The sequence below is a fragment of the Excalfactoria chinensis genome, chromosome 1, assembly GCF_039878825.1.
Source record: "Excalfactoria chinensis isolate bCotChi1 chromosome 1, bCotChi1.hap2, whole genome shotgun sequence".
In the NCBI taxonomy this organism is placed as follows: Eukaryota; Metazoa; Chordata; class Aves; order Galliformes; family Phasianidae; genus Excalfactoria; species Excalfactoria chinensis.
The window spans coordinates 173642664-173657814 of record NC_092825.1 but is presented as its reverse complement, the minus strand read 5'-3'; the positions used below and the strand labels follow the sequence as shown (position 1 = coordinate 173657814).

The 15151-nt window shown below is 51.7% G+C and overlaps 1 protein-coding gene across 1 annotated transcript; it reads left to right on the top strand.

Moving 5' to 3' along the window:
• The first annotated feature begins 5828 nt into the window (after positions 1-5828).
• ENDOD1 (endonuclease domain containing 1) lies at positions 5829-13926 on the top strand. Its single transcript, XM_072326788.1, has 2 exons — positions 5829-6288; positions 10858-13926. Exons 1-2 carry the CDS (start codon positions 5968-5970, stop codon positions 11989-11991), a joined length of 1455 nt encoding a protein of 484 aa, XP_072182889.1. The 5' UTR covers positions 5829-5967; the 3' UTR covers positions 11992-13926.
• Positions 13927-15151: the final 1225 nt, after the last annotated feature.

The following is a 15151-nucleotide window of genomic DNA, read 5'->3' as shown; positions in this document are numbered from 1 at the left end:
AGGAGGCTTCATGCACAGTCCAACAGCATGAGAAATTGCACCAGGGTGGAGCAGGTCGGTTGGCCCCAAGTCCTGCTTGTCTACTGAAGGAGGAAGGACTAAAACCTTGGCCTCCTGGCTGCTGATGCTGAAGTAAAGAGAGAGGGAACAGGCTTGCACTGACTGCCTGCAAGGAGGGGATTCATGGCTGCACCAGGTGAGGACGAGCAAAGTTTTCACACCCTTTGCAAGGCATGACGAGTGGTACACAGCCACAAACATGTTAAAACACCTCCCAAGAAGGTCAAAACAGGCAGCATAAATAACCAGTAACAGTTCTGTAGCAGATCCCAGAACAGAGGCTGCAAAATCCTTTTCTTCTTTTAAGCTGACTTAAAAATCACAGTTCTGCCAGGTTTTCTCCCCAGAGACCTGGAGTTTTGCACTTCTATTTTAACCTGTGATCTCAAACAACCACTCATTTCTTTCAAGCACTAATTTAAGACTAGTATTTCCTTCCACACTGTGGTCAGCTATTGTGCCTAGAAGCATTGCTGCTTTTGTTTTCTGGGGCAGCTCCTCATTCACACACATACTGTCATGCACACACACACACACACAGCAGAAGCTCCACCTGCGCTCAGGGCAGTGACAGCAGGATCCCAGGAGGGATGGCTCTGCTCTTCACATCTGAATCCATCCCAAGGCAATGCTGGCCAAGAATAGCACAGCCAGAGTGACTTCCTATGGCCATCTCCACCATTGTTTTGTAAAGGCAGGTGAGCAGAGCACACTTCCTGGCCCCACAGCACTCACCTTTCCCCCCTATCTCATGGTGCTCCACACTGGGCCAGCCAAGCCTTTAATGCAGAACCCGTCGCTCCTCCTCCCACTCCTCAGTGCCCAAGTATTGCTGGAGGCAGTCAGCCCTGGGTGTGTCTGCTGTCTGCCTCCTGATTACAGTCGGGCCCCGCCAACACGTTTAGCTTTCTCAAAGACCATGGCTTTCCCATTCCCTCTTCAGAGATGGTGCAAGTGCAACAAGCCTGTACCTCTCACTGCCGTCCCACCCATGGGTTTTCTGCCAGTGCAGCCTGTAAGGAGCCACCTCACGCCTTGCTTCCACCCAGCACCTGGCACAGCACGGTCTCAGCACTGGCTGAGCCACATAGAGCTTGTGAAAAGATCAGATGCTGGCAATGAGGAAAAGTAAGCAGTAGCGCCCAAAAGAACAGCATTCAAGTGACTTTCTTGTCCCTAACGAATTTAAGATGTGAAAGATTTGCTGTGGCCTTGCAAACTGGGCACACAAACTGACATCTCTTTTAATCCTGGTTTAAAGAGTTGTATTGTTGGACTTTTAGCATGTCTTTAAATAACTCATTTCTATAAGTTAAAATTCACGCTATTAAAAATATTGCCATGTGCTATCAAAATCTAAATCTGTCCAACTTAACGTAGAATCATAGAATGGCTTGGGGTGGAAGGGACCTCAAGGATCATGGAGTTCCAACCCCCCCCCCCCTGCTGCAGGCAGGGCCACCAACCTCCCCATTTAATACTAGACCAGGCTGCCCAGGGCCCCATCCAACCTGGCCTTAAACACCCCCAAGGGATGGGTCATCCACAGCCTCTTTGGACAGCCTGTTCCAGCACCTCACCACTCTCTTGGTAAAGAACTTCCCCCTGATATCCAACCTAAATCTTTCCTCCTTCGACTTAAAACCATTTCCCCTAGTTTTGTTTTTATCTACCCTTGTAAAGAGTTGACTTCCCTCCTGTTTATGGGCTCCCTTTAGGTACTGAAAGGCTGCAATGAAGTCACTCTGCAGCCTTCTCTTTTCCAGGACTTGGGATGCCAAACACTGGATCTTTGTTGTGCTCGTCTCTAACAGCCTGGAGGTTGTCACAGACCCATAGAATTATCCAGGTTGGAAAAGACCTTCAAGTGCACCAAGTCCAGCTATCAATGTGAGCGACTGAGTCCCATCACTAAACCACGTCCTTGAGCATCATCTCTACTTATCTTTCAAATACCTCCAGGGATGATGACTCCACCACGGACAGCCCGTTCCAATGCTTGACCACCCTATTCATGAGTAAATTCTCCCTAGTATCCACTGTAAACCTCCTTTGCTGCTACTTGAGGCTGTTTCCTTGCATCACTCTCACTTGTCAACTGAAAAAAGAGACCAACACCCACCTTACCACAGCCTCCTTTCAGGCAGTTGTAGGGAGCTCGGCCTACTCTTTTCCAAACTAAACAATTTCAGATTCCTCAGCCCCTCCTCTTGTCTTGTTTTCTAGTTCCTTCAATTACTACCCATTTCTTGAGTCTGAAGACTATGATGAAGTGCTGAAGGATATGGACTCTGGATTTTATTGCTTTATTCAGCACAGGTGCAAGTCTGCATCCCTGGCACCCTGACCTTGAGGTGTCTGGTGGTCTCATAGAATCATGGAAGCATTAAGGCTGGAAAAGGCCGCTAACATCACCTAGTCCAGCCATCAGCCCGCCCCCACCATGCCCACTGACCATGTCCCTCTGCCACATCTCCATGGTTCCTGAATACCTCCAGGGATGGTGACTGCACCACCTCCCTGGGCAGCCTGTGCCATTGCCTCACCACTCTTGTGTGAAGAAATTGTTCCTAATATCCAACCTGATTCTCCCTTGGTGCAACTTGAGGCCATTGCTTTCACTGGTGCACCCTGCGCTGTGAGAATCGTGGCAAGAGAAGGGCAATGAAACAGCACTGTTGGTGATGCTGACACCTGACCAGCGTGAGGGGCTCCACGGGGAAGGCATGAAGATGTCTGCGTGAGCATCTAACAAGCAGGCAGCAAAGAGTGGCACAAAGACCTGGTTTAAGGTGGGAATCAAAATTGCAATGGTGCACTGCTAAGCTCTTCCTCAAAGAGATGATTGAATCTCTTCATTTTAACACAGAAACTGTTTCAGTTTTTCTTTTCTCCCTAGCTCAGCACTGGGCTCCTTTCCCAGACCATTCTTTTGAGTTAATTTTAGCAAGAAACTCCATCCCCATGAGACGAGGAAGAGGCAGATGTGCTCTCTGACATGCAGTGGCGTGTGTGCTGGGGCTGCCACGCTTTGAGCCAAATCTTTGACAGCGGTGTCTCCACTGAATCACTTTCTTCTTCCTTTTCGTTCCCTAAAGAATAGGACAGTCACATACAGTCTGGCAGCCCACCCATAGCTCACAGCAGGAGACAAGAGATCTGCCCCGGAGAAATATTTGGAGTCAAGTATGTTTGGAAAGTCTAGGTTAGCAGGGTCAGGCATGGGAGGAGAAAGGAGTTATTTGCAGCAAACTCAGTGTCAACCATGTGAACGGAGAGACCGGGCTGGAGGAACAGTGTGGGAAAGTGGGCAGACAAGCCAGTGGCTTCTTGTTGTTACAGGGCTGAATAGTGGCATGTTTTTCAGAATCATTTGGTCTTGGTGCTTGAGACCCCTGGGAAGAGGAGGTCATCCTCACTAGGTCAATGAAGATGGATGAAAGCCTCCTTTCTATCTCATTTCCCCATCTTCATGTTGTTCTCATTTTCTTATCACAGCTTTCCTCAGCCCTCTCCCATCTGTTCATTTGACCCCTTCCGTTCTCCCACCTGGGTTTCTTCACATCTATTTCTATCCATTTCCCTTCTTAAGCTTTCCTTAGTATCTCACCAACTAATTTTTGCTCAGTCTCCTTCTCTTCCTCCCAGTCAACATCATTTTCTAGAGCCTCTTTTCTTGCCCTTTGTCCTGTCACAAATCACTTCTCCCCACTTTCTCTGGTGTTCCTTGCAAATTCAGCGTGCATGCAATCTGTGCTGTGCAGCCCCTCCTCTCCTCCTATGCACCTTTACCTGCTGCTGATACATCACCTTTCCCTTGTCCCTTTGACTGCCCAGAGAGGTGGTGGATGCCCCATCCCTGGAGACACTCAAGGTCAGGCTGGATGGGACTCTGAGCACCTGATAGAGCTGTAGGTGTCCCTGTTCATTGTAGGGGAGATGGCCTTTAAAGGTCCCTTCCAACTCAAATGATTCTATGATACTGTGATCATCTGTTCCTTTGTACCTTCCACAGGCTCCCTGTTCTCCATCACATCAACCGCAACTGCTTGCCTTCAGTGCCAGCCTCATTGAGCTTATGGCAGTATCATCTCTTGGTCCATGCTGGCACCCATATTGATAGTCGGCATGGAAAAGGAGATCCTGAGCACTCTTCAGACTGCCTACTTACATGCTGGTACATGCAGCAAAATATAGGCAGGCATAGGCCAGCCTCACAGCCCAGAAAGTTCCCCAAAAGCAAATAAGAGACCCTGGAGGCTGGGAAGAGTGCTGAGGCATCACAGTAAGGCTGAGGTGCCCTTGGAGGCAGGACGTCCCCATTTCCTGGCAGCAGGATCCCTCTGCTCAGCATGCTGCTGGCTGTTGTGCCCATCTTGAGGCACCCCAACCCACCTTCACACTGGGTTGGGATCATGCCCAGCTTGGCATTAATACAGATCAGTCAGAGTGGGATGTTTAGAAGCACCTCATTGCCTTGCTTTCCCTGTAGAATGAGGCTGAAAACGTGGGCAAAATATTTCCTTCTGTTGCCCAGATAGTTGCGAGCCTGGGATCAGATAAACACCAAAGAGCTCAAGTTTTGCTTCAGCTCTTGATTTCCCAGTAGCCCTTTTTACATCCAGGGAGTTGAAATGTTGAGCCTGTCTTTTGGAGCTGCTGCGTTCTGGCTGGGCCATGCACTGTTTCCATTCCCATCATCTTTCTGCACATGACTAATTCTTTCTGCCAGGGCTGAGTGACCAGGACACTGCCTGGAAACCAAACAAGTCACTGGCTGCATTTCCTGCTGTTCCTCAGCCTGCCCAGCCTGCCTCTGTCTCCCCAAGCTGATAACATCACATGAAAAGGCACTGACGAATTTCTTTGCTATGTTGCTTCAAGAAGCCATCCCTGAGTGAGAAACGAGCCTCAGAGCCCAGGCTATTCTTAGCGCTTTTACAGGCTCCTTTCCTGACCTTGGGCGGGCGCCTCGGCAGCCCTCCGTCCCATGGCATTGCTTGCAATACAGGCTGTGTGTGCCATACAGCCTCTCTTGCAGAGCAGCTGAGAATTGGTGGCACTTGGGGCCTCCTGCTTGGAAATAGCTGTAGCAATGCAGCAGCTTTGTATGACAGCATCCTTTATGGCACCTTGGCTTTCTTAAGTTGCGGGAGTGAGTTATTGGCAGTATATCTGATCGTATCCAACTTCTAGGGTGAGGAAAGGCAGGTTTTCTTGATCTTGAGGAGATACTCTGTAGTCTCTCCACCCCACTGCTGCGAAAACATTAACTTTCCCAGTTACCACAGTCATTCGTTTACCCATTAACCCAGCAGTAGCTGCTGTAGGCTCACAGGCAGGTGACAGCCGATTATAAACACGAGGAGTGGTTTCATTCCTTGTGGCTTTTTTTGCCAGCTCTATGTTTTGCCAAGCATGGGCACGGTGCTGGCAGCAATAGCAGCAGCGGACACCCCACAAAGGGGCACAGCGTGTTCCCGACGTTGCTGACATCCCGCTGCCTCTCCTCTCTCCCCTCTCCCTTCCTTCCTCTCCCTCGGCCAGGCTGGGGGCTGCTGACGGCAGCTCACCCCTTCTTCTGGGCGCCGAACCTGACTTTGCGGCATCCCCCACGGCAGCCCCAGGAAGAGTTCTGGCTGCGTCAGCCAAAATTCCTCCCGGGGACTGTGCTGCAATGCAGACACCACACCCCGCTGCTACATACGGCACCGCCGAGGGCTTCCCTCCTCCTCCTCCTCCTCCCAGTTAGCAGCGATGATTTCGGGTTGCCCGGCGTTCCAGCGGGCGTGAGCGCGGCACCGCCCGTGGCCGCCGCCGGCAGCAGCGCCCGCTGCCCGCAGGGACCGCCGCCCGCCCGGGTTCGCCTCTCTCCGCACCGCCAGAGCTGCGCCGTACCCAGCCCGGATGGACGGCCCTGGGGAGCGGACCGTGAAGATGTCAGTGCTGTGTTTGCTCTGCGTGTCGCTTTTCCCGAGCTTTTCTCTGGGCAGAGTCGTCGGCAAGAACGAAGCCGGCTTTGCCGAGTGTAACGTGTTCTTCCCCGGCCGACTTCCACCAGAAGGATTCACCGAGCCCTTCCACGTGAAGATCTGTCAGCAGTACAACGGGGAGCCGCGCTTCGCAACCCTCTACAGCACCAAGGACAAAATCCCTCTTTATTCCGCTTTCAAGTACACGGGGGCAGCCCGAAGCGGGGCGGACGAGAGCTGGCTGCTGGAGCCGCAGGTAGGTCCGCTTCCTCGGGTACGGCTGCCGGCGGGAGGTGGGGGGGGAGCTGCTCCCAGCCACGGAGCCCCACGGATGCTCGTGAACCCCCGGCAGATGCCGAGCTTAGACTGTGCTTGAGAGTGAATAGAGAAGAGCTCGTCGGTGCGAGGGGGAGAGGAGAGCCCTGCCTGCCCCAGCTGCCTCTCTGCTCCGCAGTGTCAGGGGGTGCCGGAGCAGAGCCTGAAGTTTCTTCCCTTTCGGATTACGGAGGCAGAACGGGCGGCAGCTGCAGCACCGCGGTGTCCCCGTGCTGCGGGCTCGGGGCGCGGAGCGCTGCCGGGTGCTGCCGCTCGGTGCGCGGGGCAGACCGCGGCCTCGGGGCGGTCGGCTGCCCCGACACTCGCGGCACCTGAAGCCGCCACGTCTCCTCCCGTGCCTCGGGCCCGGCTCACCCACCTGCTCGGGCAGGGATGGAGGCTTTCCAGCCGCAACTTCCCTTCTTGCCCAGCCCTCCTGCTTCGACCGCCTTACGCTCACCCGGCTCCCCAGGCTTCGTGTTTCTTGCCTCAGAAATGTGCACAGCCCCATCGGCTCCGCTCTGCCTCGAGTTGCTGTGGCCTCCCACCCGTGTAGCCCGTGGGATGCAGTGGCTGTGTTCCTGGGTGACACCAAATGGTGACAGCATCAAACTGCTGAGTGCTTTGAGGACTTTTCCTCTGTGGGGCGAGTTGCTGACATTAGTGCCAGACAGGTAAAATCATGCAGTTGTTTGGGTTGGAAGGGTCCCTTAAAGGCCATTGAGTCCAACTCCTGGACTCTTTTGCTTCCTTCTCTACCCCTTTGGCTTCTGAGCCATTTGTTTGCCTCTTTCCTTCTTTTTCAACCACAAAGCCTCCCAGCTGACATCATGATGCACATTGGAAGTGTCCCCATGTCTGAAAGACACCTGTACCACAGCTGGTGGCATTATGGAGGGAAGGAGGACAGAGATCAACTCCCTCCTGTTTACCCCCCACTCAGGGTTTTAATGAGCAGGATGTAGTAGAGAACTTGCCCATTGTTCCCTCAATACTGAAGCCCATATTGGGCTGCAAAGCCCCCAGTAAAGACACGTGGGATGAAGGCTGGAGCAATCAGTGGTGGCACAGGGCACTTGTGCTCCTTCTGGCTTAGAAGGATCATGCCGTGGGTGGGCAGTAAGGCTGCAGTCCAGATTGATGCAAGAGGAGAAAGTGAAGAGATTTCTCATCTATCACCCACATTTCTGGTGTTGGGGCTAAGTCAAATGATGACGAAAAGTCTTCATGGCACCTGCTCTGCAGTAAGGATTACACTGGTTGGTACTGAGATAGCCAGGTATGAACAGGCTGAACTGCACAGTGGTGCGTGTGAGCACACCCACATGGGGATAGAGGAAGCAGAAGGAAACTGCGATAAAAATTCTCTCTGCACTCTGCTGGGTGACTCAGGGTTGTCACATGCTCTTTTTTTAGGTAATAGATCAGGATATAAGGTGTGAGGGCTCTGTCTCACACCCCGCATTCCTACCTCCTCAGCAATGTGAAACAAATGACAGACATAATACTGGGGTAGTGATGGGATGAGAAGTAAGAGGGACATCAGGACCACCCACAGCTGATCGGCAGCTGGAAACAATGAATCAATCTCACAACCAGGACTGTTAAAAAATGAGAGGGCAGAAATGGCAGGAGGATTATCAGGAGGCTGACAGAACGCCTTGAGGCTCGGGAACCCAGACCTGCTCTGTTGCTGATTTCTTTTAGGACAGGAGGTAATAGCTGTGCCGGGTTGGATATCAGGAACAGTTCCTTCTCAGCACTGGTGGTGAGGCGGTGGCACAGGCTGCCCAGGGAGGTGGTGCAGTCACAAGCCCTGGAGGTGCTCAGGAACCACGGAGATGTGGCACTGAGGGACGTGGTGTGTGGGCACGGGGGGGATGGGCTGACAGTTGGATACGGTGAGCTCAGAGATCCTTTCCAACCTTAATGATTTTGTGATTCTTAGGTTTAAGAACAAGTCACTTGGGTCTGAAAGCCTATAGTTTGGTCTGAATCTTGTCTTGAGAGAAATGAAGAACACTGGGGGTGCTGCTTCTTTTCTAATCCAGGACTGGCTGGGTACATATCCTGGTGTTTTCTTCTTGTTGGTGACTTCCATCAGCTGGAGGACCAAGGCAGGGTTTGTGTCACTCAGCCACGGCTATGTGTGAGCTGCTGTTCTTGTCAGCCTTGGTCATTAGGAGAAACGTGCTTCTGGAGCTGCTTCCTGCAGCACAGACCATGAGATGGCATGAGGTTCACTCCCTTCTGCAGAACAACAACCCCCACTTTATGAGACACGTATTATACTGATAGGTGCTTGGGCTCTAATCCAAACAGGTGTTTGGATGCATCATTTACTTTTCAATCCTCACAGCATCAAGTTGTTTACCTGTCTGCTTGGGCCTTGCCCCAAGCTATTGCAGGGTATTATGGCAGGTGGATTCACTCTTTGCCCATGGATGCAGATGTGCTCTTGTTGCAACACAAACCGAAGGTTATGGGAGTCAGAATGCAGCTTGTGTGAAGGTTAGATACAGTGCTAGAGACAGCTTGCCTTTGGAGCTGCATTACAGGAGGCATGAAATGCTCAGTAATACATGAGTTATTACAGACCATGATATGAGTTATTATAAGCACTCACTGATGTCAGAGTCTTACGCATGCACAGCACACGGCCACATTTTTCATGTTCTTTCTTAATTGCATCCAAACAATCCCAATGGAATGTACAAAACCCTGGAGCTGAACAGCAAAGCAAGCACATATTTGCTTGATAGGCACCTCCAGGTATGTGTGCATCAGCTCATAACCAGAGAGATTCAAGTCTATGCCCATGCAGCTGGGGAATCTCTGCAAGGAAACAGCTGCACAGTCTCAGGTCTCCATGTCTTTGAAGTACAGCACCTCGGTCTCCCCTCAGCATTTCCCTTATGCTGTCAAGGAGGCTGCAGGTGCCTGAGCAAAAAACAACATCAAAAAAGCTGAGACTTGTGCATCAGCGCGTAGGAATCCTTCCAGCCCCGATGCAATACGCCTTCAAAACGAAGCAAGATCCCTCCTAGCAGGCAGCCGGGGGTAGTGCAGCCCTTGGAAATGGTTCGTGTTGGCACTGTGTCCAGCCCTGCTGCAGAGACAGACCTGAGGCCAGGCTGCAGGGGCTTGGCTGCTGCAAGAAGCGACCAGACCTCGATTCGTGCAGTAAGGATGATGGATAGCTGCATACACTGAGCACAGAACATAGAGGAGGGGATGCAGGGAGCTGCATCTCTGAGGGGGTGCCAGCTCTGTGCAAGGTTTCAAGGACATAGATGGTAGCCATGTGTCCAAGCGCGCTCCAGGAGAGCCCAGGCACCAGGGAGAGTGACTGGGGGGTGATACAAGGCAGAATATGAACTGTCTGCTGTGTACATCTCCAAATCATGTGTTATACAGTGCAGTAAACAGCCTGGAGGCCAGGAGCAAAGAGAGAGGCTGTAATGGGGTCAGTGCAGTGCTGGGATGAGAAACAGAGATTTTAAGAGGCAGCAACTGCCAGAGGCTGCCTGCCGCCACCGAGTTCCTACCAACACACTTGCCCTCTAATTTGGGGAAGAAAATAGCAATCTGGCACACCCCCCTGGAGAGGCTGCAGTGTCAGGAGGAGTGTTTAAGGAGCAGGGAGAGCTGCAGTCACCTGAGAAAGCCCTGAACACAGCAGGTGCCCTGGTGCTCCAGCTTCCACTGTGTATGATGAGCTCCTTGCGTAGCTCTGTGCAAGGTGCCAGGGGGGTTGTTGCCGCCTCTGGTTCCATGCGGTGGCAAGGGCAGACACAAGCTCATAGCACAGATTCCACTGAGGACATTGAGGACCTGTGGTGACAAAGTCTCCTCACCCACAAGACTCTGGGAGGTCATTAAAGATCAGGTTCAGACTGTTAATGACGAGCCCTGAGCTCAGTAAACCGACTGTGTTAAAGGCAGTGAAATTCAGGTCATCTGCCATAGTGTCCAACTTGCTCATTTAGTGGAGACAGGTAAATGCCTTCCTTAGGCATCCTACATGTCATGCCTTTCATTCTTCATTGCTTGGGTTTGATTAAAGATGAGACAGCAGATGCTTAAAGGAATTGGAAGTGCCTTCACCGTAGGAGGTGAAAACACAGACCTAAATCTAACGTTCTATTAAAAATCCCTTCTAGGTTTTCCCTTAGGAATACAAATATCCCTTCTAGAAAATGAACACCAGTTTGAGGCTTAGTGGAAGATGGCTGGTGAGCAACTGGAGGTTGTGCTGTGCTACAGGCCAGACTGGGGAGCTGCAGTCAGCACAGGCAGTCCAAACCAACACAGTTAGCAGGACAGCAAAGGCAGTGCACAGCCCTCTGAAACCAACACCACAAGGACAGTAAGGAAGGAGTGCAGGGTGTGATCCATGGCACAGCATGCAGTAGCAGTCCTCATGGAATATGTACTTCAAAGCCTATATTACGCATTGCTTTGTAGGAAGGTGAATTGCAAGCACTAACTCTTCTCTCTGCTATTTCAGATAGATGATCCAGAGAATGACCAGCATGAGATGGTGGCTGAAGCTGATGTTGTTGGCTCTTTGGCCAGCCTTGGTGCAAATCAAGCTCTGACCTCAGACTACGTGGGCTCTGGTTATGAGCGAGGGCTGCTGAACCCTAGCTCGCTCAATGAGGAGGACTTCCAAATGGCCACCTATACATTGACAAATGCTGTCCCTCTGCATCCCTCTCTGAGCAAAGCCTGGCACAGTGACATCAGGAGGGTGGTGGAGCAAGCTCTGTTCCCTCATTGTTCCAAGAAGGACCAGCTGTATCTCCTTGCAGGAGCAATTCCTTCCAGTGTCCGAGTTAAAGGCAAGGTGTCTGTGCCAGAGACCCTCTGGCTGGCAGCATGCTGTGATGCTCCAGAGGGATGGTCTCTAGGACTGGTGAAGAAAGTCAATGATGAAAGCAGTTTGGCAGACCTCACAGTGGGAGAGCTGGAGAAGCAGCTCCTAGCGGGGCTTGACTTGTTCAAGGGCAACTGCGGAGAAGACAAAGAAAGCAATGAGAAAATGGAAGCAATACTGCAAGCTGTTAGTCAGATCCGATCTGGAGAGCAGGTAGGAACAAATGACAAGGAGGAGGCCAAAGACAGTGGCTTGGTGAGGAAATTGGTTGGCATAATTGCTACCCCTTTCATCAAACTTCTGGAACTCCTCATCTACCTGCTTGTGGAGCTGGTGAAATTTCTGTTTTACTTTCTGTGGCTTGTTATCAAGCAAGTTGGCAGTACTCTTCTGGATGGAGTCTACGGCCTGTGGAACGGGATGGTGTCCTACCTTAAAGCCATCAGCATGGTGCTCATCAGCATCCCCTATGACATGGGGAGGGTCATCAGCAACATCTTCTTGGGCTTTCTGGGAATTATTCAAGACGTGGCACTCATCACCTATAGGATTCTACGCATCCCCATGGGGTTTGTCCTTCACCTCGCTTCTTTCCCTTACTATTCCATCTGTGCCATTCCCTCCGTTGTCACAGACATGGCCGCTGGGATCGGTGGCACCTTCTCACTGGCCATTGATGCCACAGCCTCCATCCTGCATGGCTTTTATTATGTGGCTAGTCACATAGTCAAGCGGTTTATCCCTAAGGGCTCCTCTGGTGACTGATAGGGGTTGAAATCAAGGCTGCAAAGACAGAAAATGAAAGAGGAGTGGGGAAATGCTTTAAGATATGTGGCCAAACGCTGTTGATTTTGTTCTGGTATTTATTGTAAGTGACATTAATATGGGGAGTAACAGGGAGGGCCGAGGTAACTTCACGAGGGGACATCACCATTGCAACTCAAGCTCTATCCGTTTCAACATGTTTGGATTTTATCCGTGCAGGTCACAGGCCTCCTGTGATTTGCAGACATCAAGCTGCTTCCTCTGGGAGATGCTCTTTAAATGTGGTACAAGGTTGTTTCTTTCCTACTGGGACAACACCGAGACCTATGCACGGGCAGTGACTTCTGCAGAAGCACATCCCTCGTGGTGCAGAGGTGGTGGTCTGGGGAAGGACTTCAGTTTCTGAAAGAGAAAAGGTGGGCAGAGTACAAGGGTTAGGGGCAAGATGGGGAGAGGGGAGGGAATGGGTCCGAGTCGTGCTGCTGGTTGCACTGCACTGGAGTCCCTCCAGCAGAGCTTGAGAAGGAATTTGGCTGGGTGTGTTTCACAGCTCTCCAGACCTGCTGCCAGCTCCTTCCCTTCACCAAACCGAGCTCACTTTTCCTGAACTATCCCCTGGTGACCAATCAAGATCTCAACCCCAAATTCCTTGCCCTGGCTGGTGGACTCCAAAGCTCGGTAGAGCCACGTAGGTGATACTTTAGGCTTTGAATCAGCCCGAGTGTCAGTGACCAGCCTGCCCTGCCTCTGTTGAGAGCTGGCGGTTCATCCAACCAGAGATCTCTACTGGATTGTGCCCAGGCTGGGGATTGGTACAGTCCTGGTCATCCTCCTTAGGCATATTGTGCAAGTGCACCTCAAGCAGCAGGGGGGTCCTTTTCCTCCTTTTCCTCCTTTGAGGTCCTTTTCAACTCAGGCCATTCTGTGAATTCTGTGATTGATGCTAAAATGATCCTCCTGTAGGACTGCTCTGGGTTGGTGGCAGCACTGATGTACTTACAAGGGGGACAGGGGGAACGCATGACAGGGGAAGAGCAAGGGAGCCCTGTGGGTAATTTTGCTGCTTTCACTGATTTTATGTCTTAATAGACCTTGCCTGGAGAACAGCTGGAGGTGAGGGAGGCCTGGGGCTCAGTATGCATTCTGCTCCATATATCTCTGTCCAGTGACTCAGTTATGAGCAGCGTTCATGTCAGAAGGGCACCTGTCCCTGACCTGCACTCCCTGTCCTCACTGCTCCTCTTTCTTCAGCCCTTGTTCCCATGGGTGTGACTTTGTGGGGACGAGAGAAGAGGGAAGGTCTAATCGTGCAAAATCAGCAACGTTTGACTAATCCTTCCTTTGTGCTGAAGCCGTCAGTGCAGCGGTGGGCACCAGTGTGTGTGCCCCAGGGTCCCCTCAGCAGGCACATGTGGCGGCACCGATGTCCAAATGCAGCTCCAGCTGGCCCCCACATGCCTCTCTTGTGCCTTAAGCATAGCTTTATCTCCAACCTGCTCTCATATCCCAGTGCGCTGTGGAGTTGGTGTCACCACATCTCCATCACCACTGTCACCCAGCGAGGTTGAGGCCAGTCTGTGGGCATGTCTCTGTGCTGCAGCCCCCATTGCAGAGCAGCCAGTTCTTGCCATCCAGGAGACTGCAGCACTGCAGGATTTGGGCCGATGTGGAGCCATACTGTTACAGCTGTCTGAACACACTCGGATTCCAACATGAAAAACCCTGACCAGCACCAGGTCATTTTTCTTCTCTGCTGCATGTCTGAGCAGGCAGTGGGAAATCTGCCTGAAACACCCAGTAATTGTTAGAGAACGAGCAACATCCTGCTGCAGAGTATTGTTTCAGATCATTCTTATCTGGGCATGATTTATGGCTTGTGAGCTTTACTCTGTCCTTGGAAATGTATGGCTTTAACAAAATAAAAGTGACTTTTGCAAAGAGGGACGGCTATATCACGTTTCTGTCCCAAAGGTAGATAAGATAACACAGCCGCGCAGTTCTTTGTTATGGTTTGACATCTGATATTAATGATCCTTTTGTGCTTTTAGAACACCTTTGCATTATCGAAGCACATTAAAAGAGTTAATTCATTAAGCTACGGAACACGTAAGTAAGAGCTGGGTGTTGCAGGCAACGTGTTTAGCTCTGCATGTGCCCGAAGAGTCCCCTGCCAAGAGAGGCTGGTCTGTGGTGGGAAGGGACTGAAGCAGGAGGGGAAGGGAAGTTCCCATGTGAGGGAATAGGGGCTGAGGAGCTCCTGCTCTGGAGGGATTGGGATCCCTCTGCCCAGGCTGGATGGTCTTAGGACAGAAGAAAAAGCTGGGACCAGCCTTTTCAGGTTGCTCTGTGCTGATACCTCTCCTTGAGCACATCCCCCAGAGAGGTCTGTGTGCCTTTGGGATCTGCAGCTCAGTGCTTGAGAGCTGCCCTGAGCCACAGGCGGACCAAGGGGGAAGGGCTGGTCTTCCCTGTCTTTATCATGATAACTGTGGGCTCAGAGTCACTCACAGGACAGGGAAGGCAACGTGACTTGAACTTGCCTCAACCAGATCACCCAGCCCTTCACTGCAGGAGTTTCTGTGCACTTTAAGGTGGCCTTTTCCTCTGTTATCTTCACCCTGGGCTGAGCCCAGAGAAATAAGCCATGCATCCATAACAACAGCAACCTCAGCAACGCAGCCCATGGAGCCCAGTCTGATATAGTCAGGTCCTCTGAGTCCCACCTCTGCTGCCATCGTGTGCTTTGGAGCTCCATCCTCTGCTCGGTACCTCTCATGGGAGGCTGCTGCTGCAGTCTGGAGGGGAATCGAGCCCATTTTGTCCACAAGTTCTCTCTTCCATTTAGGCAGCGCTAGCAAACGAAAAAAGGCACTGAAAAATAAGTACAAGTGTAACTCGTTTGGCCAGAAAGGATTGCCTGGGAGCACAAAGTGCAAGGCGTGTCTGCGGTGTGCATCTCAGCGAGGCTGCAATACCACACACTCGGCGTGGAGCAATTCCTCTTTGCTGTGCAGTTCTGGGCTTGCTTCGATTTGTGAATGCGCCTAACACGGGGCAACATCTGCCGTTGATTTCAGCTGAACTGGTGTTTTCAGCCAAGCGGAAAGGCCTGCAGACTTCCCAGCAGTGCTAGTATTACAGCTGGCTGGAACACCTCCAA